General features: G+C 42.7%; 1 protein-coding gene across 6 annotated transcripts in view; it reads right to left on the minus strand.

Moving 5' to 3' along the window:
- si:dkey-172j4.3 (diacylglycerol kinase delta) overlaps window positions 1–25,959 on the minus strand; it is a 128,616-nt gene extending 102,657 nt beyond the window's left edge. For 3 of the 6 annotated variants that reach the window (XM_029760660.1, XM_029760659.1, XM_029760655.1), the window contains exons 1-2: window positions 25,808–25,958; window positions 23,307–23,620 (exon numbers count right to left, since the gene is read on the minus strand). In XM_029760660.1, the coding sequence (XP_029616520.1) occupies window positions 23,307–23,495 (189 nt within the window). In that variant the 5' untranslated portion in view covers window positions 23,496–23,620; window positions 25,808–25,958. Of the gene's footprint in view, window positions 1–23,306; window positions 23,621–25,159; window positions 25,776–25,807 lie in introns of those variants that run through there. The other 3 variants (XM_029760658.1, XM_029760657.1, XM_029760656.1) reach the window with 3 other exon arrangements.
- Window positions 25,960–26,167: the final 208 nt, after the last annotated feature.

The following is a 26,167-nucleotide window of genomic DNA, read 5'->3' on the forward strand; positions in this document are numbered from 1 at the left end:
TCAGACAGCAGGCCTACATTATCTTGATGAGGTGCCCTAGGTTCTGAATACCTGCCAATATTACACACTGAAATATGATTTAATGTATAGGTCCCAAATGGCACCATATTCCTTATGTAGTGACCTATTCCCATAGGGCTTTGGTCAAAAGTAATGCACTACACAGGGAACAGAGTGCCATTTGGGATGCAACCTTAGAGTACGAGTGCTAGCTAGGCTCTATGCCTGATTAGAAAATACAAGAGAGAAGACAGAGAGAGAGAGAAAGAGAGAGAGGAGGGAAAAGCTGGAGGGAGAGAGAGGGTGGTTGGACCCGACCCCAACAAGATTAGAAAGAGGATGACTGAGGGAGAGAGATGGAAGGGGAGAGAGAGAGGTTGAGAGAGGGGGGGATAGAACAAGAGATAAAAGGAAGGAGAAAGAGAGGGAGAAAGGAGATAGATAGGAGAAGAGTGTGCACCCCACCCTAACAAGATTAGAAAACTCTCTGTCCTTCCTCATGCCAAACTCTTAAGACTAAAGATGCTGAATGTCTGTTCCTGTCTTCTCTCCCTCACTCCCTCTCTCACAATCTCTCTCGCTCTTTCTCTCTCTCATGAGTAATGAGATGGTTTTAAAGAAAACATCCTTCCTCTGCCAAGCTTCTTTGTTTTTGTTTTCAAGAGTAACACAACTTTCTTTGGGCTATTTAAAGGGACAGTCCACTGAAAATACAACCTAACATGATTTTCCACTCACCTTGGCTTTAGCCGATTCACCAAAGACTGTTTTTGGGATATGTACTTCTGCCAAACAAACAAACAACCTACCTACCTACCTACCTACCTACCTACACACCCACCCACCCACCCACCCACCTACCCACCAACCCACCCATCTATCTATCCGCCAACGCAGCTGAGAGACAGATTTAGCCAATCACATATTTTTCTCTTTCTCCTTTTTTTCTACCTTTCACAAGATGGCAGCGATTGTAACACTTGAGAGAGTTTCTCTCGCATCAATCGGAGAAGGGAGAGAAGGGGTGAAGAGGGGAGAGAGGGATGAGGAGCTTAGGAAAGAGAGGGAGCGGCAGGGGGTGAGGAGAGGACAGGTGAGGAGGGAGGAGAGGGGCAATCCTGGGCTACATTTCTCTCATCAATAAAAAGTCATTGTACAGGTAACTGCCAAAATAAAGGAAACACAAAGTCTCTCTCTCTCTCTCTCTCTCAGAAAAGACAAGCTTGCAGGCATGGAGCTGTGCTATTCTCTATAGACATACACTCTCTCTTATTTCAGAAAAACACATACAGTCTGATAGTAAGACAGAGAGAGAGAGAGAGAGAGATTTTCCTTTCCCTTTTGTACTTTTCCCTTTTGTACTTATCACTACGACACTGTATATAGACATAATATGACATTTGAAATGTCATTATTCTTTTGGAACATTTGTGAGTGCAATGTTTACTGTACATTTTTTATTGTTTATTTCACTTTTGTTTATTATCTGTTTCACTTGCTTTGGCAATGTAAACATATGTTTCCCATGCCAATAAAGCCCTTAAATTGAATTTAATTGAGAGAGAGAGAGAGAGAGAGAGAGAGGGGGAGAGAGAGAGACATTAGAGTCACAGTAGATTTAGACAGGGAAGTGCATAAGAAATAGATACTGTATATATAGCCTTTAGGCTCTATACTGTATGCATTGTGCTTTACACTTTAGTATCTCTCTCTCTTTCTCTTCTCTCTCTATCTATCTCTCTCTCTCTCTTCTTTCACTCTCTCTTTCTCTTCCCGGAGGTAATAGCTGGAAGCTCACAGTTCTGCACACAGCCATTCCTCAATACGAAACCTCAGCCAAAAATACCCCCCCCAAACAACCCCCAAATTGCCTCACGTTGTTATACCAAGAAAATCACCATCTCAGACGTGCACGCCAAAATCCACTTCCCTCCACTAACTGATCAACCAGCTATTGTCTGAGTGTGTGTGTTTGTGTGTCTGTCTGTAACCCGGCAACAACAACTTCATACATTTCTTTTCTTCCTGTCAGCATTGTATTTCTATTTCCAGTAACTTCAGATTCAAAAATAGAAAATAGCAATCAACTGACACTACTACTAGGACTTGCTTTAAAGCAGTGGTTTTCAATCCTCTGCTCGGGGACCCCCAGACATTTCACAGTTGTATTGTAGCCCTGACGTAGCTCACCTGATTCACCTAGTCAAGGGCTTTATGATTGGTTGACAAGTTGTTCTAGCTGTGGAATAGTTCAAATACATGGAACAGCTGGGGGTCCCCGAGGAGAGGTTTGAAAACCCCTTGCATAAAGGGCATGGCAGCTGGCCAGGTCATAGAATGACAATAACTAAAGTGGACATTCCCATTCAATACTGAACAATCTGTAGACCTACATGTATATCTAAATCTTTGGCTGTGGTATAATGTGAAGACATTGTTGACAAGACTTCTAATTCTAATATATTCAAATATTATACATTCTCTGTAGACCTCTCCTCATGAAATACTGTTGTCAGTTTAGTTAGAATGAGCTTTGCTGAGACGAATGTTCAACACAGTTTGTCTGTTTCTGTATCGTGCTTCTGAGCTACTGAATAGAACTCTTTATGACCTTGTTCTATTCTCTCTCTCTCTCTCTCACCTTGTTCTATTCTCTCTCTCTCTCTCTCACCTTGTTCTATTCTCTCTCTCTCTCTCTCTCTCTCTCTCTCTCAGCAGCCAGGTCCTCATGGTACAATGGCGTCTGATTGCACTTGACCTATTTCTTTCTTTCTTTCTTTCTTTCTTTAGTTCTCTCTATTTTTCTCTCTCTTCTTATTTTCCATTGTCCAAGGGCCAACATCTCACAAACACAAGTATGTGGGCGCACACATATACACGCATACACACACACACGCACATATACACATTATCTACGCTTAACATTTAATTGGCAGATGTGTCTTTTCAGCGGTGACTCTCTCCTCCTAATCCTTCCTTCCAGATACACCAACGCTGCGTTCTAAATGGCCCTATGGGCTCTGGTCAAAAGCAGTGCTCTATATAGGGGATAGGGTACCATTTCACACACAAGTGGATCTTTAATTCATGAGAGAAAGGACTGTTGATGTTTCTACAACAGAGAGTGAACACACACGCAAGCACACACACACACATGCAAGCACACACACGCACACCTGATCGAAACACTGTCAATAAAACAGTGAATTGGGAGCATAAACAGTGTGTGGGACTTCCTGTTCGTCACAAGTATGCTTCATTAGCCCAGCACCAATGTTTTAAAGGATGTGCGTATGACCACAAACTTTTCCTGAGTTTCGAAATTACCATGATTGCCTTACATGACTCAGAAAGTGTCTCAAGAGAGAGAGTGTGTGTGTGTACAGCTTCCTCTTTCAAGAGGTTTCTGAGCAGCTGACAAAATGCCAAAGAGACTATTTTTAGAGTGAGCCAGAAAGAGAGAGAAAGAAAAGAGAAAGGAAGAAAAGAGAGAGAACGAAAATAAAGCGAGAGAGGCAAAAATAAATAGAGATGGACAGAGAAAGTTCGAGAGAAAATACAGAAAGCGAGACAAATTGACAGTGTGAGAAAATAGAGCAAGAAAGGAAGTGTATGACACCAGCCCCTTCTTGTTTTTCTTCTGTTCTTCTTGTATATGGACTATGCTCGTAAAGGAGAACATACTCGATACAAACTACCTCACAATTCAGATGGAAACAGCTTGTGTGTCTCATTACAAAAGATGATTACGAATGTTAAAATAGGTGCGCAAAGTTTATGTGCTGCTATCAATCAATCAATCTTTGTCTGTATGTCAGTCCGTCTGTCAGCCTATCCATCCATTGGTCCGTCACTCCCTCCCTCCCACCATCCCTTCCTCTATCCCTCCCTCCCTCATTCCTCCCTCCATCCATTTGTTGCTCTCTAAGATGGTGACGTTCTTAATGCTAAACCCTTCATGGACGAGGTATTCCCACTGCTCCCATCCATCAGCAACAAGACGGAAATTATCGGGAATGATGCTGACCCGCATGATGCACACTAATCCATCTACAACACAAACACGTGTGTATGTGTGTGTGTGTATCATCCATCTCTAACATATGCCTAGATGGCCAGGGTAGAAAAGACATTCACCTACAACAAATGCCTTTAGGGGATTGGTAGTGAATAGACACTAGACAGCCATGGCAGAAAGGAGAGAATTAGGATTTCAAACCAAGAAATTGCCTATAAGAAAGAACAGGAGCTTTCAGCTCTTGTACTTCTTTTGTTATTTTTGCTTTTTAAGATTTTATTTTATATTATTTAACCTTTATTTAACTAGGCAAGTCAGTTAAGAAAAATTCTTATTTACAATGACGGCCTACCAAAAGGCAAGACCTCCTGCGGGGACGAGGGCTGGGATTTTAAAAAATTCTATATAAAAAAAGAAAATATAAATATAGGACAAAACACACATCACGACAAGAGAGACAACACAACACTACACAAAGAGAGACCTAGGACAACAACATAGCATGGCAGCAACACATGACAACACAGCATGGTAGCAACACAACATGACAACAACATGGTAGCAACACAACATTGGAGCGGCACAAAACACGGCACTAATAACAGGGCACAGACAACAGCACAAAGGGCAAGAAGGTAGAGGCAAGATTAAAGTTAGGGTTGTCACTAGATGCTAGAAAAGCATCTAGTATTCCTTCTTTTCGGATGGCATCTTTTCCTCCCCTCAGGAAAACTCCTAACACACTCAGAACCTGTGCTCTAAAGAGAAAAGAAACACATTGCAATACTTTAATGTTTCTAATAAGGAAGAGGTACTAAAGTCTAATGCCCAACGCATATAGTCCCTAAAGGCTATATATTCATTTCTCATGCAATTCTCTGTCTAAGAGAAAGAGAGAGAGAAAGAAAGAGCATCTGCTCTAAGGAAGATACCCTAAAGTGTAATGCACAATGCATTTAGAGGCTAAAGGTTATATATAGAGCTGGGACGATAAACTGAAAATGATAAACACCGACCATACCGCTCACTTATCGCAAGCATTTTGCTGATATCGTATACTACGATAAGTAGCCGATATTAGAGAAATGTGAAGTTTGAAATGAAATACGTTTGTTAATATGGGTGATTGTTAATGGGATAATTGATGGCTACAACCATCAATGGGAAAAACAAAAGAAGTCAGCCAAGACCTCCACAAGTCTGGTTCATCCTTGGGGGCAATTTCCAAATGCCTGAAGATACCACGTTCAACTGTACAAACAACAGTACGCAAGTAAAAACACCATGGGACCACGCAGCCGTCATACCACTCAGGAAGGAGATGCGTTCTGTCTCCTAGAGATGAACATACTTTAGTGCGAAAAGTGCAAATCAATCCCAGAACAACAGCAAAGGACCTTGTGAAGATGCTGGAGGAAACAGGTACCAAAGTATCTATATCCACAATAAAACGAGTCCTATATCGACATAACCTGAAAGGCCGCTCAGCAAGAAAGAAGCCACTGCTCCAAAACAGCCATAAAAAAGCCAGACTACGGTTTGCAACCGTAGTCTGGAAAATTATGTGGATATATTGAAGCAACATCTCAAGACATCAGTCAGGAAGTTAAAGCTTGGTCGCAAATGGGTCTTCCAAATGGACAATGACCCCAAGCATACTTCCAAAGTTGTGGCAAAATGGCTTAAGGACAACAACGTCAAGGTATTGGAGTGGCCATCACAAAGCCCTGACCTCAACCCCATAGAAAATGTGTGGGCAGAACTGAAAAAGCGTGTGCGAGCATGGAGGCCTACAAACCTGACTCAGTTACACCAGCTCTGTCAGGAGGAATGGGCCAAAATTCACCCAACTCAATGTGGGAAGCTTGTGGAAGGCTACCCAAAATGTTTGACCCAAGTTAAACAATTTAAAGGCAATGCTACCCACTAATTGAGTGTACGTAAACTTCTGACCCACTGGGAATGTGATGAAAGAAATAAAAGCTGAAATAAATCATTCTCTCTATTATTATTCTGACATTTCACATTCTTAAAGTGGTGATCCTAACTGACCTAAGACAGGGAATTTTTACTAGGATTAAATGTCAGGAATTGTGAAAAACTGAGTTTAAATGTATTTGGCTGAGGTGTATGTAAACTTACGACTTCAACTCTATGTGTTTCTTATGAATTTCCCCGTCTGAATCTACTGTGACTCTAATGTCCGGAAATCTCTCTGATGGAGAAATAGAGGGAAGGAGCCCAGTATGCCTCTAACAGAGAGACAGAGAGAAAGAGATAAATACTAAAGTCTAATTCCTAATGCATACAGTATAGGGCCTAAAGGCTATATACAGTATCTATTTCTTATGCACTTCCCTCTCTGAATTTCTCTCTCTCTCTCTCTCTGAATCTCTCTCTGAATCTCTCTCTCTCTGAATCTCTCTCTCTCTCTCAACCATTACCCTGTGTGAATCTAATGTGTTCTCTGATATTATATATGTTTCTGATATAGTCGAGGGAGAGAGAGAGAGAGGGTGTGTCTATAGAGAATAGCACAGCTCCATGTCCCTAGGCTTGTCTTTTCTAACTCAGTGCACACACACACACACACACACACACACACACACACACACACACACACACACACACACACACACACACACACACACACACACACACACACACACACACACACACACACACACACACACACACACACACACACACACACACAGCAGATTTGCCCAAGAATTCATCCTAAATGGCGCCCTATACCCTTTACACTGAGTGTACAAAACATTAGGAACACCTGCTCTTTCCATGACAGACTGACCAGGTGAATCCAGGTGAAAGCTATGATCCCTTACAAATGTCCCCTGTTAAATCCACTTCAGTCAGTGTAGATGAAGGAGAGGAGACAGGTTAAAGAAGGATTTTTAACCCTTGAGACATGGATTGTATATGTGTGCCATTCAGAGGCTGAATGGGCAAGACAAAATATGTAAGTGCCTTTGAACGAGGGATGGTAGTAGGTGCCAGGCACACCGGTTTGAGTGTGTCAAGAACTGCAACGCTGCCAGATTTTTCCACGCTCAACAGTTTCCCGTGTGTATCAAGAATGGTCCGCCACCCAAAGTACATCCAGCCAACTTGACACAACTGTGGGAAGCATTGGAGTCAACATGGGCCAGCATCCCTGTAGAACGCTTTCAACACCTTGTAGAGTCCATGCCCTGACGAACTGAGGCTGTTCTGAGGGCAAAAGTGGCAGCAACTCAATATTAGGAAAGTGTTCCTAATGTTTTGTACAGTAATTATGCACAATAATATATAACAACGTAATAAGGTATCTCCAATGGGCCCTGTTCAAAAGTAGTGCACAATGTAGGGAACAGGGTGCCATTTGAGATGCAGACAGTCTATGAATTACTCATCAGGTTGGTATAGTATCACACAGAGGGAGGGAGTGTTTCTGTCTTTCTGTCTGTCTTTATCGCTTCTCTTTCTCCTGTCATTATCCACACACACATCTTCTCTTTGTCTCCCTTTGTTCTCTCCATCCTTATCTCTCTCTCCTCCTTCTCTCCCCTGTTCTGTCCCACTGCGTGTCATCTCTGTTCACCTTCTCGTAAACCCCCTCCCTCACTCTCTTCTCCTTCTCTCTTTCTGTCTCTCTAGCTCCTCCCTTCTCTCTATCTCCCTGGTCCAGTGGCTGTCCTTTCTCTAATGGTCTGTCAGTCTAATGATGGACGATGCTACCCTAATGTTGTTTTAAAATTACACAGAGGAGGAGAGGAAGAGAGAGAGGAGAGAAGAGGAAGAGAGAGAGGAGATGCGAGGGTGGAGATGAAAGGTGAGGAAGAGAGGAGAAACGAGAAGATGATAGGATAGGGAGATGAGGAGAGGAGAGATAAAAAGCCAATACAGCACATTGAATTAAAAGAGAGAGAGAGACAGAGAGAGAGAGAGAGAGAGAGAGAGAGAGAGAGAGAGAGAGAGAGAGAGAACCATTGATACATTGATACAAGGCTTGTCGTTTCCCAACATTCCATAATGTCCAGTGTTTTCATTGGACAGATGATGACTCCAGATAGACCTGACAGCCAATCAATAGAAACGAGGTTGGGAGGCTCCAGTTAACAAAGGACAGACAGGGATGGAGACGTGTGTGTCTTCTCTGATGACTGGCCCAGCCCTGTCGATCAATGATAATCAATCATTCACAGTTTATAAGATAGTCTATATAAGTTTAACATATTAAACATCAGAACATGTTATAGATTATCAATATGTTGTCTATCTAACGGGGACGGTTAATGGAAAATGAATTTACGTTTGATATCTGGATAGATTTGGTCCCTCCCTCTCTCTCTCTCTCCCTGTTTTCTCAGTCACTGCTCCTCTCTCCTCTTTCTCTCTCCATCTCTCTTTCATCTCTCCAGGTATTGACCCATAAAGCTGAATCAGGCCAGAGCTATAAATCACACACCATCACTCTATCACTGAGCTACACACACACACACATACACATGCACGGACACACACTCACCACACGCCTACATGCACCACACACAGACACACACAAATCCCCATCTTCCTACATGCAGTATCATCCCACACACTCATGTCACACTATAGCTATATTTCAGCCCTCAGAGAGAGAGAGAGGAAGACAGTAAGAGAGATCGAGAGAAAGAGAGAAAGGAAAGAGAGAGAGACAGAGAGTGAGAAAGAGGGATGTGTGCATCCCTTCTTTCACCTCTTCTTCTAGAGGTCTTTCTTGTGTACCTTGTGAAAATCATAATTAGGAAACTGCCCTTTTCTCTGCCTGTGTGTGTGTGTGTGTGTGTGTGTGTGTGTGTGTGTGTGGTCTTCTTTTTTGTCAGACCAAATGGGGGCAAGGTAAACAAAAGCCAAAGCAGCAGTAAATAAAAAGTCTAAGGCTTTATATACCTGGAGGAAGAGAGAAAAAGAGAGAAAGAGAGCGAGAGAGAAGAGTGATAAAGAGCGTTGACTAGGAACTAGTGCTGGCACAATTACTGTATAACCGTTTATACCATGACATTATTGACATTGACATTATTGACATTATACTCCTTTCTGATTGGCTTGAAGGGCATATTTGCACTAGAATTCAATGTCTATGGTTCCTTCTTACATGTTCCATGTTTGAGCTGCTTTTGAAAGCAAACGTCGAACTGAAAACATTATTAGCATTGTTGAATTCGAAGCTAGGAATGATGGTTTAGTTAGCTGAACTAGCAGGACTGTTTGTTTGGTTACCAAGGCAACTACTGTCGGTCTCTAGTAAACTTGCTAGCTACTTCAATGGATGTTGAACACATTTCTAGCAGCAAATGTGTTCAAATTACAGCCATGGTATAAAAGGGTTATAATCAACTTGTGGCTCTATGCGTTCTCTTGGAAATAATTTAACTCCATGGAAGGTGAGTTCCACTCAGCTATAGCGTGTCGTTGAACACACCTTCCACGTCGTTCATTATTTTCTATAGAATGCATAGCCTCTTGTTGATTATCACTTACGTAACCTATGGTTATGGATGAAGACCGTCATGAAAATAAAATAACCGTCATAGCCGTTTAAAAAGAAACAGCTTACTGAAGACGGAACTGCTGGGCATTCGTGCATTTGAGTCCGTTTCTGTTGTAACATGGAATCTTAATTAACAGCGTGATGAAACTTTGTTGCTCCTTGCTGAAACAAGCAAAGTGTTGTAGCAAAGATTCTACATTCCATGTTTAATGTAGAATGTTAATTCAAACTATGTTAAGGGTAGACTCAACGAAATGACGTTGCCACGAGCAGCACCGCAGATATTGAGATGAGCAAGATGCAAGACTTCGCTCTCACACAGTCACACACAGTATCTGCACATGTGTATGGGTTCGCTTCATGCTGTTACAGCGTGGTAAGTTGAGAAGTTGAGCAGCTGAGAAGTTGAGCCTCGCACTTTAACACTCTTAGCTGTTGGGGAATTGACCAACTATAATGTTTACTTTATGCAACTACGTCATATTGCTGAGTCTCGCTTTAACAACTACATCCAAGATGGCGTAGCGGTGCAGACGTGGTTTGTCGTCCTCTCGTTGACGTTTTGTATATATTTCAATTTATTTTCAATCTCTTTTCTATTTTTAAATTAAATATACCTTCCGGTAACCCGCCTCACTCAATGTGACACGGATCCGCTTTTTTAGACCTTATAGCCAGCACCCCCATCAGAAACTAGCCAGCTAACGTAAACTCACCCCATTCCATACAAATGTGCGCAACCGCGACATTCAAACTAGGCAACAAAGAAAACTAATGGGACTGTGTTGACTTCAAAATCTGGGGTGTGAACTACGTTTCTATTCAAGCGTTGATCGACATGGTAATGGATCTATAGTATTGGAGAAAAGTTGAAAAAACGGACCCTCCGTCACGATGTAACGTGTCATGCCTTACAATCTCTCTCCACCAGGTGTAACACTTCTGTCATCGTTTAAAAACAAGAAATGGACAGTGATGGGGGTAAGGGGGATACCTAGTCATTTTTTGCGTCATCACTGTAAGCGATCATGACTCTCAAAGCCGCTGTTTACTTCTGAAGATCACTTTAGCACCGCCCTAAAAACCTGATTCAAATTCGCCACAAACCTTCAAATAGGTATGTAATGACACATTATATAAACTCTTTATAGTGTTTTATTTACATTTTAGAGGTGATAAGTTGGACAGATCGGGCGAAAAAAAGCTGTTTTCCCACACATCTCCTCTCCTTCTCACTATCACGCATTAGTTTCGCTTCCCCACCCGCCATTTTTAAAAAGACACGACGGAGCTCATTGCCTTCTTGAATTATGCAGAAATGGGCAGCGTGTAGGTCATGTCATTAATTTTGTTGGAAAGGGGAGAAATTGTGCTTTACAATGGTATTGACATTACAGTTGATCTGGAAGTATTACGTTTTTGGGGCGCTAAAATAAGGTCAATTGTACAGACCAAGGCGATGTACAAAAGTGAGTGAGTTTACGTTAATTAGCTACTAGCTAAACCCGAGTGACCCAGCCACCGAGTGACCCAGCCCCGAAGCTAGTCTTGAGCCAGGCCCACCTCCCGGCCTACTCTGATCACCCGGCTACCCAGCCGAAGCCTCCCGGACATGGCTAGAACCCACTACCCCACCAGATACTTGCCGTAAGCTCAGGACCTTTGTAGCTGATCATCGCTGCTAGCTAGTTGCAACGGAGTGGCTATAGTGGCTAATCCCCTGCCCCGAAGCTAGCACCAGTTAGCCAGGTGCATCTCCCGGCTAGCAAACAAAATTACTACAACTACAATATCTCTTTCGCCATCCGGCCCGGTCCCTTCGTCGACACGGTGTCCCGCCGTACCACCACAACTGGTCCGCAGACGTAATTCCATCCACTGTGCCCTCAACCGGCCGTTGCCGGACGTCGGAGCCGACGCTTCTACCTACCCCAGCCTCCTAACTTTAAACACTGTGTCGCCCACGTGCTAGCGTAGTAACACTACCCCGCGGCTTCCCTGTTCCATCTATTGCTGTTCACTGGACCCTATGATCACTTGGCTACATAGCTGATACCTGCTGGACTGTTCATTCATCACGGTACTCCATTTTGTTTATTTTTTTGTTTATCTGTCGGCCCTAGCCCCGAACTCTGTGTGTAGTTAACCGACCCTCTCTGCCCATTAATCACCATTTTACCTGTTGTTGTTGTCTTAGCTGATTAGCTGTTGTTGTCTTCCCCGTTGTTGTCTTAGTTTGCTCTCCCAATCAACACCTGTGATTGCTTTATGCCTCGCTTTATGTCTCTCTCAAATGTCAATATGCCTTGTATACTGTTGTTTAGAATAGTTATCATTGTTTTAGTTTACAGTGGAGCCCCTAGTCCCACTCAACATGCCTCTGATTCCTCCTTTGTCCCACCCCCCCACACATGCGGTGACCTCACCCAGTATAACCAGCACATCCAGAGATGCAACCTCTCTTATCATCACTCAGTGCTTGGGCTTACCTCCACTGTACCCGCACCCCACCATATCCCTGTCTGCAGATTATGCCCTGAATCTATTCTCCCACGCCCAGAAATCTGCTACTTTTATTCTCTGTCCCCAACGCACTAGATGACCAGTCTTGATATCCTTTAGCCGTACCCTCATCCTACTCCTCCTCTGTTTCTCGGGTGATGTGGAGGTAAACCCTGGCCCTGCGTGTCCCCAGGCACTCTCATTTGTTGACTTCTGTAATAAAAAAATCCTTGTTTTTTTGTTAACATACTGTTATGCATGTTAACATCAGAAGCCTCCTCCCTAAGTTTGTTTTACTCACTGCTTTGGCACACTCCGCCAACCCTGATGTCCTTGCTGTGTCTGAATCCTGGCTTAGGAAGGCCACCAAAAATTCGGAGATTTCCATACCCAACTACAACATTTTCCGTCAAGATAGAACTGCCAAAGGGGGAGGATCTACTGCAGAGATAGCTTGCAAAGTTCTGTCATACTTTCCAGGTCTATGCCCAAACAGTTCGAGCTTCTAATTAAAAAAATTAATCTCTCCAGAAATAAGTCTCTCACTGTTGCCGCCTGTTATAGACCCCCGCTCAGCTCCCAGCTGTGCCCTAGAGACCATATGTGAATTGATTGCCCCTCATCTATCTTCAGAGTTTGTTCTGCTACGTGACCTAAACTGGGATATGCTTAACACCCCAGCAGTCCTGCAATCTATGATAGATGCCCTCAATCTCACACAAATTATCAAGGAACCCACCAGGTACAACCCTAAATCTGTAAACATGGGCACCCTCATAGATATTATCCTGACCAACTTGCCCTCCAAATACACCTCTGCTGTTTTCAATCAGGATCTCAGCGGTCACTGCCTCATTGCCTGCATCCACTATGGTCCGCGGTCAAACTACCACCCCTCATCACTGTCAAAGGCTCCCTAAAACATTTCTGCGAGCAGGCCTTACTAATCGACCTGGCCCGGGTATCCTGGAAGGTTATTGACCTCATCCCATCAGTCGAGGATGCCTGGTCATTCTTTAAAAGTAATTTCCTCACCATCTTAAATAAGCATGCCCCTTTCAAAAAATGTAGAACTAAGAACAGCTATAGCCCTTGGGTCACTCCAGACCTGACTGCCCTTGACCAGCACAAAAACATCCTGTGGTGTACTGCAATAGCATCGAATAGTCCCCGCGATATGCAACTGTTCAGGGAAGTCAGGAAGCAATACACGCAGTCAGTCAGGAAATCAAAGGCTAGGTTTTTCAAACAGAAATTTGCATCCTGTAGCTCTAACTCCAAAAAGTTTTGGGACACTGTAAAGTCCATGGAGAACAAGAGCACCTCCTCCAAGCTGCCCACTGCACTGAGGCTAGGTAACACGGTCACCACCGATAAATCAATGTTAATCGAACATTCAATAAGCATTTCTCTACGGCTGGCCATGCCTCCCTCCTGGCTACCCCAATCCTGGCCAACAGCTCCGCAACCCCCGCAGCTACTTGCCCGAGCCTCCCCAGCTTCTCCTTCACCCAAATCCAGATAGCAGATGTTCTGAAAGAGCTGCAAAACCTGGACCCGTACAAATCAGATGGGCTAGAATATCTGGACCCTCTCTTTCTAAAATTATCCGCCGCCATTGTTGCAACCCCTATTACCAGTCTGTTCAACCTTTTTTTCGTATCGTCCGAGATCCCTAAAGATTGGAACGCTGCCACGGTCATCCCCCTCTTCAAAGGGGGTGACACTCTAGACCCAAACTGTTATAGTCCTATATCCATCTTGCCCTGCCTTTCTAAAGTCTTCGAAAGCCAAGTTAATAAACAGATCACTGACCATTTCGAATCCCACCGTACCTTCTCCGCTGTGCAGTCCAGTTTCCGAGCTGGTCACGGGTGCACCTCAGCCACGCTCAAAGTAGTAAACGATATCATAACCGCCATCGATAAAAGACAGTACTGTGCAGCCGTCTTCATCGACCTGGTCAAGGCTTTGGACTCTGTCAATCACCGTATTCTTATCGGCAGACTCAATAGCCTTGGTTTCCCAAATGACTGCCTCGCCTGGTTCACCGACTACTTCACAGATAGAGTTCAGTGTGTCAAATCAGAGGGCCTGTTGTCCGGACCTCTGGCAGTCTCTATAGGGGTACCACAGGGTTAAATTCTCGGGCCGACTCTTTTCTTTGTATATATCAAAGATGTCGCTCTTGCTGCGGGTGATTCTTAGATCCACATCTACGCAGACAACACCATTCTGTATACATCTGGCCCTTCTTTGGACACTGTGTTAACTAACCTCCAAACGAGCTTCAATGCCATACAACTCTCCTTCCGTGGCCTCCAACTGCTCTTAAACGCTAGTAAAACCAAATGCATGCTTTTGGGTGCGTTCGCTGCCCGCACCCGCCCGCCCGACTAGCATCACTACTCTGGACGGTTCTGGCCTAGAATATGTGGACAACTACAAATACCTAGGTGTCTGGCTAGACTGTAAACTCTCCTTCCAGACAGATATTAAACATCTCCAATACAAAATCAAATCCAGAATCGGCTTTCTATTTCACAACAAAGCCTCCTTCACTCACGCCACCAAACTTACTCTCGTAAAACTGACTATCCTACCGATCCTCGTCTTCGGCGATGTCATCTACAAAATAGCTTCCAATACTCTACTCAGCAAATTGGATGCAGTCTATCACAGTGCCATCCGTTTTGTTACCAAAGCCCCTTATACTACCCACCACTGTGACCTGTATGCTCTAGTCGGCTGGCCCTCGCTACATATTCGTCGCCAGACCCACTGGTTCCAGGTCATCTATAAGTCTATGCTAGGTAAAGCTCCGCCTTAGCTCACTGGTCACTATAACAACACCCACCCGTAGCACGCGCTCCAGCAGGTATATCTCACTGGTCATCCCCAAAGCCAACACCTTCTTTGGCCGCCTTTCCTTCCAGTTCTCTGCTGCCAGTGATTGGAACGAATTGCAAAAATCGCTGAAGCTGGAGACTTATATTTTCCTCACTAACTTTAAACATCAGCTATCTGAGCAGCTAACCGATTGCTGCAGCTGTACATAGTCCATCTGTAAATAGCCCACCCAATCTACCTACCTCATCCCCATATTGTTTTTATTTACTTTTCTGCTCTTTTGCACACCAGTATCTCTACTTGCACATCATCATCTGCTCATCTATTACTCCAGTGGTAATCTGCTAAATTGTAATTACTTTGCTACTATGGCCTATTTATTGCCTTACCTCCTCACGCCATTTTTTTCTTCTTTTTTTATTGTGTTATTGACTGTATGTTTTGTTTATTCCATGTGTAACTGTTGTTTGTATCGCACTGCTTTGCTTTATCTTGGCAAGGTCGCACTTGTAAATGAGAACTTGTTCTAAACTAGCTTACCTGGTTAAATAAAGGTGAAATATATATATATTTTTTTAAATAACTGATGTGGCTCTGTAATGTCAGGTTAGTTAAATAAAAACAATCACAGCACGTTGATGGCTACTCTTCCTGCTTTACTTCGTACTTTTATTCCCAGCTTTGCTCATATGGGTAAACTCGCAATGGCCGCCAGTCCAACCATTATCCCATCATTGGCTTGAATGATGACGCCCATACTACTCATTCTATTTCTATGGCAGCACTTGCAGTCAGGAGCGGAGGAGATGAGAACATGTGCATCTGTATAATATACAGTACCAGTCAAAAAGTTTGGACACACCTACTCATTCAAGGGTTTTTCTTTATTTTTACTATTTTCTACATTCTAAAATAATAGTGAAGATAACCATCCTATGAAATAACACATATGGAATCATTTAGTAACCAAAAACGTGTTAAACAAAAATATATTTTATATTTGAGATTCTTCAAAGTAGCCACCCTTTGTCTTGATGACAGCTTTGCACACTTTGAGCCAATCAGTTGTGTTGTGACAAGATAGGGATTCTATACAGAAGATAGCCCTATTTGGTAAAAGACCATGTCCGTATTATGACAAGAGCAGCTCAAATAAGTAAAGAGAAATGACAGTCCATCATTACTTTAAGACATGAAGGTCAGTCAATCTGGAACATTTCAAGTGCAGTCCCAAAAACCATCAAGCGCTATGATGAAACTGGCTCTCATAAGGACCGCCACAGGAAAGGAAGACCCAAAGTTTCCTCTACCAGCCTCAGAAATTGCAGCCCAAATAAATTCTTCACAGAGTTCAGGTAACAGACACATCTCAACATCAACTGTTTAGAGGAGACTGCGTGAATCAGGCCTTCATGGTCGAATTGCTGCAAAGAAACGACTACTAAAGGACACCAATAAGAAGAATAGACTTGCTTGGGCCAAGAAACATGAGCAATGGACATTAGACCAGTGGAAATCTGTCCTTTGAGATTTTTGGTTCCAACCGCCGTGTCTTTGTGAGACGCAGAGTAGGTGAACGGATGATCTCTGCATGTGTGGTTCCCACCGTGAAGCATGGAGGAGGAGGTGTGATGGTGTGGGGGTGCTTTTCTGGAGACATGTCAGGGATTTATTTAGAATTCAAGGCACACAACCAGCATGGCTACCAGCATTCTGCAGCGATGCGCCATCCCCTCTGGTTTGCGCTTAGTGGGACTATACTTTTTTTTAACAGGACAATGACCTAATACACCTCCAGGCTGTGTAAGGGCTATTTGACCAAGAAGGAGAGTGATGGCCTCCACAATCACCCGACCTCAAACCAATTGAGATGGATTGGAATGAGTTGTACCGCAGAGTGAAGGAAAAGCAACCAACAAGGGCTCAGCATATGTGGGAACTCCTTCAAGACTGTTGGAAAAGCATTCCAGGTGAAGCTGGTTGAGAGACTGCCAAGAGTGTGTAAAGCTGTCAAAGGCAAAGGGTGGCTACTTTGAAGAATCTCAAGTATAAAATATATTTTGATTTGGTTAACTCTTTTTTGGTTACTACATAAATCCATATGTGTTATTTCATAGTTTTGATGTCTTCACTATTATTCTACAATGTAGAAAATAGTAAAAATAAAGAAAACCCCTTGAATGAGTAGGTGTGTCCAAACCTTTGACTGTATATTTTTTGGTATCTATTTTTGGGGCTATTCGAACGGTTATTACGGTGACCGCTGTCATTTGGCTGGCCAAAATCCATCATCCAAAATTCCATGACCATCACAGCCCTACTCGGAACAGATGACAACAGGACCCCTTGGAAGACAAGCCACCTGTTAGTGTACATACACACACACACACACCTGTTACCTGTAGGCAACTCTGTAGGCACTCTGCTTCCATCCTCCCTCCCCCCTCACTGTCATAGGTTTACTGAACACCCCCCCCCACCCTATTGTTTCCCCTCCCCCCTAGTGTTTTCCCTTTTCCACACCTCACATTCGAGTTCCCCAATACATTCGACTTACAGTATTATATATTCTCCAGTACTAGTACACTAAGCTTGGAAGCCAATAAGTTCATGTGAATTATTGACGATGCACTTAGACTGATGTTATAATTTAACTTTTTTGTAATATATATATTATATGACATCACATTTTATGTATGTTTCTGCATATGTACTATGATATTCTAATAAACCTAAACTATGGGTAAAAATGGGTTCCTTCTGGTTCCTACTGTTTCCCCTACCTACTTAGACACTCTTCTGGTAACCCTGGAAACCAACAATCCCTTGAGGCCTAAGCACTGGTTCGACCTAGGGGAAACCCTAACCACTCTAACCATTTTGGGGCTGACTGTCGTAGTTGTAGTGTTAATGGTGAGTTTGTGTGTTTGTTAATGGTTTAATTTAATCATGTCTGGGTGACATGTCAAGGCTAATAACACTTAGCTCTGAGCTAATGAGCATGATGCAAATACACTGGGGACTACTGAGGGGGTGGAGGAAAGAGAGAGAGAGGAGGGGGGGAGAAAGATGGGAAAGGGAGGGAGATCAGGAGAAAGGGGAGAGAGAGAGATATAGAGAGAAGGGGGGGATAGATCCAGGAGGGAGGGAAGGAGTTGGGGGAGAGAGACAAAAAGAGAGTAGCGAGAGAGAGGGAGATTGTTTGTGTTTGCCATTAATTAGCATACTGTATCTGTTTTGTTGAAACAAATCAGTGCTAATTTTCACAGACAAACACACATGCACGCACATACACACACACACACAGTTCTAATCCAATCAGCCTATAGTTATAAGGGGCCAAATTCTTAGGTCTATGACTAGGTTAATCTGAGTCATGTGACTTCAGGAAACACAATCTAATAATCTCTCTCTCACACACACACACACACACAAACTATTTTAGGCATGGTTCCGCATTGCATGGCCTATTTGATTGACAACTTGCAATCCAATCTAAGCTTTGATATCAGCTACTGTAGCTCCTGTGCAATTATCTAACCAATCATCAATACAACCTAGTGTTGTCACGATACCAGAATTTTGACTTCGATATCAATACCAGAGCTGTGTTCAAATACCCATACTAACATACTGTATACTACATACTAAATGAGTATATACTGCATACTATATACTATTAGTTCATTTTAGTATGCCGTAAACGAATGGTTTCCTTTCAGTTAAGCGTACTATCGCTTCACCCGTCTTCAGGAAGTTGATGCTGTTGCTATGCAACCTCTTGCTAGCTTGTTAGCATAACAAATGACTAGCTAGACATCTTACAACTTCGAGTGAGTTCGTAAATTCAATCTGGAGTGCCAGAGTGTGCTCAGAGTGCGCTCTGGGCATTCGTAAATTCAGAGCATTGTCGTATTGTCCATTTGTAAATTCAGAGCGTTGTCAGATTGTTCGTTCGTAAAATTCTGTGCGTTTTGCTCTTGGAGCATTCAGAGCACACACTAGATGCTCTGGCCGAGGAGTAGGGTTGATCCGAGCGTTCTGACCTCACAACGGCAGTCAAACACCCAAACTAGCTGGCTAACATTGGCTAGCTTGCTAGCTATTTCCAGACACAAATGAGAGAACACCTCACTCTGACCATTTTACTAGCCCTAGCAAAGCTGGTTAAGCTGTTTTCACAGCCCTTGCTGTCTCTGCCTGGCCGGTTCCCCTCTCTCCACTGGGATTCTCTGCCTCTAACCCTATTACAGGGGCTGAGTCACCTGGCTTACTGGTGTTCTTCCATGCCATCCCTAAGAGGGGTGCATCACTTGAGTGGGTTGAGTCACTGAAGTGGTCTCCCCCCCCCCGGTTGTGCCGTAGCGGAGATCTTTGTGGGCTATTCTCGGCTTTGTCTCAGGATGGTAAGCTGGTGGTTGAAGATATCCCTCTAGTGGTGTGGGGGCTGTGCTTTGGCAAAGTGGGTGGGGTTATATCCTGCCTGTTTGGCCAAGTCCGGGGGTATCATCGGATGGGGCCACAGTGTCTCCTGACCCCTCCTGTCTCAGCCTGCAGTAGTTTATGCTGCAGTAGTTTATGTGTCAGGGGGCTAGGGTCAGTCTGTTATATCTGGAGTATTTCTCCTGTCTTATCCGGTGTCCTGTGTGAATCTAAGTATGCCCTCTCTAATTCTCTCTTTCTCTCTTTCTTTCTCTCTCTCAGAGGACCTGAGCCCTAGGACCATGCCTCAGGACTACCTGGCATGATGACTCCTTGCTGTCCCCAGTCCACCTAGCCGTACTGCTGCTCCAGTTTCAACTGTTCTGCCTGTGGCCATGGAACCCTGACCTGTTCACCGGACGTGCTACCTGTCCCAGACCTGCTGTTTTCAACTCTCTAGAGGCAGCAGGAGCGATAGAGATACTCTCAATGATCGGCTATGAAAAGCTAACTGACATTTACTCTTGAGGTGTTGACTTGTTGCACCCTCGACAACTACTGTGATTATTATTATTTGGCCATGCTGGTCATTTATGAACATTTGAACATCTTGGCCATGTTCTGTTATAATCTCCACCAGGCACAGCCAGAAGAGGACTGGCCACCCCTCATAGCCTGGTTCCTCTCTAGGTTTCTTCCTAGGTTTTGGCCTTTCTAGGGAGTTTTTCCTAGCCACCGTGCTTCTACACCTGCATTACTTGCTGTTTGGGGTTTTAAGCTGGGTTTCTGTACAGCACTTTGAGATATCAGCTGATGTAAGAAGGGCTATATAAATACATTTGATTTGATTTAATTTATCTAGAGCGTTGGTGAGTGTAACTGTGCTGGTGGCAACAATTTAATTGCGCTTTTTTGCAAACGTCTACTGACACCGGCCATATTCAATGGGTGTTGAGCGTTCGTAAATTCATCAGTTATTCTGCACTCTGGCACACTCAGACAAGAGTGCTCTGAAATCGGAGTAGATAGCCAGAGCGAATTAACAATGTCCATAAACAAAGCACAACGATTTTACCATGTAGCTAAGCTAAGAATGATGTGAATAATCAAGTCAATAAACATTGGGTAGTTAGTTAGGTAGCATATAGTTAATATACTGGTGTATTAGTAGCCAACTAATGTTTGGTAGCTGGCTAACATACCGGTACATACTGCTGTAATGATATGCTATGTGGTTTGTAAGGATAGCGTAGCTAACAAACTATCAGCCAACATAACATGTAACGTAACTTTATTACGTAACGTTACTTTATTACATTTATCAAAATGTTCTTAACATTTGACATAATTAGTTAAAGCAATGAATTTGTATCCACTCTCGTCGGACTTCAGCTGCATATTTTCCTCCATTTTCTTAAAACCTGAAAACGTTGTGAAGCCACGACTACTTTCTGAAGAATTGCATTATGGGCCCTAAAAGCACGGAAATAGTGTCCACTGCTTGTATACTTCGTATTTTGGTGAATGTAGAACGACATCTGGGAACTTTTGGCATACTAACTGTATCCATACTATGACCAATAAGCATACTACATACTCAATTTACTTCACAAATAGTATAGTTAGTATGAGTATTCGAATACAGCTCAGGTTTAGTATCACAATGCTCGTGTAACAGTGTAGGTTCCGTCCCTCTCTTCGCCCCAACCCAGGCTCGAACCAGGGACCCTTGCACACATCAACAACTGACACCCACGAAGCATCGTTACCCGTCGCGCCACAAAAGCCGCGGCCCTTGCAACGCAAGGGGAACAACCACTTCAGGTCTCAGAGCGAGTGACGTCACTGATTGAAACGCTATTAGCGCGCACCACCGCTAACTAACTAGCCATTTCACATCGGTTACACTCGATCACGATACTCGATACCAAAACGATAACAAAACGATACCACAACAAACAAAAAAGAAGGCGTATTAGCCAAAGTCACACAATGGCACTTCATCCAGACAGATAAACTCAGCTACTGCTCTGTTCAATATCATTACATTTGAAAATGTTTATGCACATTTTTTCAGAGACAGCCATGTATGCATTAATGAATCAATTATACAATCATACAATCAATCTGACGTTGTTTTTACCAACCTAACTACAAAACAACATAATGATAATAATTTATTTGAATGGTACATCTCTATTGATAAACTGGGTAAATCAAGATGTATCTTAGGTCAATTCACAATACAGGTGAATGCATATTATTCAATAGGAGTGTGTGCGTGCATTGAGATATTGAGCTTGTTTTAGCTGATTTCATGGGGCTACAGATGACAAAACAATCCCTTCCATTTAAGACTTATTTTAATTGAGACTGCTAGGAGAACATATTATTTTATTGTACTGGTCAACAACATTTGAATAGAAGAAGCATTTTTTTAAGTGAGCGATGTCGCTTTAAAAAAGTAATGACGTAATTCGCCAGGCAGAACGTGGCTGTGGAATATGACTTTGTGGCTATGGAATCTAGTGGAAACAAGATGGGAGGTGAGGAAGACGAAGAAGTGAATTTGTTTTTGGCGGCGAGGGAAACAAAGTGAATTAATAAAGTTTTTGGTGACAATCAGCTTTGAAATCAGCATATATTGCATTATGGTTTGCAACAACTAGGGTTGTGAATTCAGCTGTAAGCTAGCAAGGAAAGTTAGCCTACAAATTAAAAATAGAAGCTACCAACATCATCTTGCATTGTGTAAAGGTGTTCTAGCCTGTATGGACATTGTTTTGCGAAAAGTAATAAACATTTTCAAAATGTCTACATGCCGCGTTGCATTATTCAAGTGTGATAACTTCTGTGCAGCATGAGTGGGGAGGTAACAATGCAGCCAGATAGCTCGAGCAATGAATAAGTGGAGCAGGCACTTTGGTCTTCGCTCTATAAACGGGCTGCACTGATATAGACTTGATCCTCTCAATCACGTGAGACACAATTGACAGAAGTAATGAACATTGAAAAAATGATGGTACCGAACCTTTTTAGTTTTCGATGCCAGCTGCCCAACAAAAGGCTACCTTTCATCAGCTACCTGTCATCAGTATTCCTCAGAGATGGGGCCATACCACAAACTATTTAATACAATTCCACATTGCATTCTGTCTCTGTTGTTCATTCAGTTAATCATTCAGCCTGTACTAGAATATATTTTTTTTTAAATATATATATATATATATATATATATATATAAATAATATATGTAATTCAGCAGATGCTTTTATCTAATGCGACTTACAGTCATGTGTGCGTAAAGTTATTACATATTGGTGGTCTCAGGCATCGACCCCACTATCCTGGCATTTGCAAGCACCATACTCTACCAACTACCAGCTGAGCTATTTGCATATCTCTGGTCAAAGGTAGTGCAATATATGGGGAAAAGTGCACTCTATGGGAAAGGGCATAGGCCAAAAGGGTAACATTTGATTGAACCAGCTGTCTCAGGAACAAACACAGCCATGAGATCACTATAAAAGCAACACCATATAGGTGACAGCTATGGCTTCATATTGATCCACAATGATCTATGGCTGTCAATCAGTAACTGTAACGATTCAACCCGGCAATCACTATAAATGTATTGACCAAATTCAAACAAGCTTTATGTCTTACTCAATAATACACTGTTATTAATCAGTTACTAATCAGTTGCCAATGATGTGTGTGGGTGGGTGTGAGTGTGTCTTCAGAACATTAAGCCTAGGCCTACTATCCTAACCAGGATCAATTCCACAGTTCATCTCTCATGATGACAAGAAAAACGTGATTTGGAGTCCCATAGGGCGGCGCACAATTGGCCCAGCTTCGTCCGGTTTTGGCCAGGGTAGGCCTTCATTGTAAATAAGAATTTGTTCTTAAATGACTTGCCTAGTTAAATAAATGTTCAATAAAAAAAGTATTTGTGTGTGTGTGTGTCTCTCCTACCTTGGCACGTAACTGTCCTGACGTGGACACTTTCCGGATCAGCTTCTGCTCCGTCTCGTCCGTCTCTCCGTCGCTATCCGAGCTCTCTTCCCCGGGTTCGGGCTGCGCTAGGCGGTCAGATTCCTGTGAAGATGTCAACTCCCGCGGTTCTTGGACGTACAAGACATTCGGGTTTAGTTTGGAAGCCATGATGGTGATTGTTTGAAGGAACGGACTATGGAAAAGGAGGAGAGGAGAAGATGCGACGTGATGTGCGTGACCAGACTTCAATCTTTACACTTCTTCGTCCGTTGATCTAAGGTAGCCTCGATCCTCTGAAAAGATGAATGATTCATATTTTATTATTTAAAAAAGTGCCAGTTGGCAGTTAGTTAGGCAGGTGTTTGAAATATCCTTGTATGTCAGAGCAAGACAGTTTGAAATGTCCCTGTATCTCAGCTAGAGCAAAGAGCTCTCACTCTTTGGGTTTGCGTTTTGATGGTGTAAGGCATATGGACTGTACCATTGTGTGAAATCATTATTTTAATTCATGCAAACTGTTAAAATGGCTTAACTTGGGTGGTGTTACTGTTAACACAGTTAACACAGTTCAGAAAATGGAGTGTTGCTAGGGTGGGAGTGACTGAGTTCATTTTTTTTTCTCTTTACTGGTTCCTCTGTTTAACTGTCTTGGTCACTGCATGATGTGGTGAAGCCTATAGCACTTGTGTGAATACCAACACAATCATTTTAACTTTATGCAAACTGTTAGAATGGTTAACCTGGGTACTGTTAAACTGTTTAGCCGGTTGTTGAGTTAAAACAAACGTAGAGCTACATTTGGCTGCCCACAACATGACATGTAGGCCTATTTCTCTACATAGGGCAATGATAAGACCTACTCATTGTATAACAGCTTTTTCTGAACATCTGCCATTGATGATAATGAAGATGATGATGATGGTTATTACAAAGGATAGGCCTAATATAGCATTAAATGATGACATGACAATAAGCCTTTGTGCTTCAACAGTGATGAAAAGACAGTCATAAAATATAACATGATTACAAAAAACTGTAACTGTAACCCGTTACATTAAGCCTTTAGAAGATGCAGCATATGGCATTCATTTTTCACGTGCAAATAGCAGTTTTCAGTAGTGCTCAAACCATGCCATTTCATGAGAGCAGTCATCCATGATAAGAAGATAAACAACAGAGTAGGCTAAAAAAAAGTCCTTAATTTTTGGGTTATGCTCAGGTAAAACAATTTGCCTAATCTATATTTCCAAGTCCTTCTCTTGAAGATCAAGGGGTATTCAATTAGGCTAATTGGAATGACTGGAAATCTGACAGACATTGGTTTTTAATGTAAAGATAGGCTATAGCCTAATCGTATTATTATCTACATCAGAAAGCAAAGCGTTAGAAGAAGCCTACACAACCACCCGATAAAGTACATTCCAACATCCATTTATGGCCACCAGCTACGTAAACTCTTAACATCGATTTATCCTGCAACAGATGTCGTTCAATTGGTCATATTAATGTGTATCTTCATCTAATGCCTCTTAAAGGGAAATTAATCTAAAAATAACTGAAAGTAATCAGATTATGTTACTGAGTTTGTGTGATCCAAAAGTTACGTTACTGATTACAATTTTGGACAGGTCACCAGTAACTGTAAAGAATTAGGCTACATTTAGAAAGTAACACACACACAGGATTGTCATAAAAATCATGCACACACATTGCAGTAGGCTATTACAACACACACACATGAACATTTCAATTTGTCACTTTCAAGTCATTTTGGCATATAAATGTTATAATATGTATCGCAATAACATCATGTTATATTTCTCAGTGGTCACCTGCAGTCGAGTGGTTGCTAACAGAACACCTGACTGTCATCATGTGTCTCAAGTGTGTGTCCTGTTTCCTTGGTTTCAGCTCTCTGAATTTAACCGACGTGTTGCTACTACACAACGAACGACCGACCTCACCATCTAGTCTACAGTAGCCAAAGAGCAGTATGATTACAAATCATATGACGATACATTGTAGCGCTATGCGTTTATAAGGCTATTTCTTTTGAGACGAAAACGTTAAAAAATAAACAGATTTTTCTGTAACCTTCAGTTATTTTTTTCTTTGGAACAACAAGCAGTAGCGCGTCGCCAGGGCTTCTTTCTACCTTTTAGAGCTGGCGGCTCACGAGCGACAACGTTTGATCATTCATTCCATTGAGAATGGGATCGTTAATAACGACGGAGACTGGCACAAAACACGGATTTCAATAAGATCCATTCATCCGTTCATCTATCAACGTATTCATTAATTTATTCCGTTCACCGGCGAAGCTCAGTAAAAACCGTTTCAATTCTAAAAAAACGATCGTCAAAATCCGGTAGCCTAAGCCAGCCTCTTTCAAGGTAACGTTTAGGAACGAACACCGTAGCAAGCTGTGGTGCCATGCATCTGTATTCTACCGGGGGCGATTAAATAAGTATCTCTGTTACCGTGGCGTCCCCCGCTGCTTTTGCCCGGCCTGGGTACCTGTCTCTCGGCTTGAATCCTCCCACACGACTGAGCACTATCAAATCTCTGGTTCTCTCGCTCCGCTCTCACACCGACACACACTATACGCATAGCATCGGGGGCGATTTGAATCAGTTGGTTGGGAGGGGAGGAGGAGATGGGGGGAGACAGAAGAGCTTAGAGGAAGGAGGGTGATTTGAAGGCTACTTAAACTAGCCTTCACGAGAATGCAGTGAAACAGAGAGAGAGATTAAATCAAAACTGCAAGCTATTTCTTCCCAGGTTAAACGGGGGAGTGAAACATTTACAATGAAAACACCCACAGCACCGGATAATTGTAA

The sequence above is a fragment of the Salmo trutta genome, chromosome 8 (genome assembly GCF_901001165.1).
Source record: "Salmo trutta chromosome 8, fSalTru1.1, whole genome shotgun sequence".
Lineage (NCBI taxonomy): Eukaryota > Metazoa > Chordata > Actinopteri > Salmoniformes > Salmonidae > Salmo > Salmo trutta.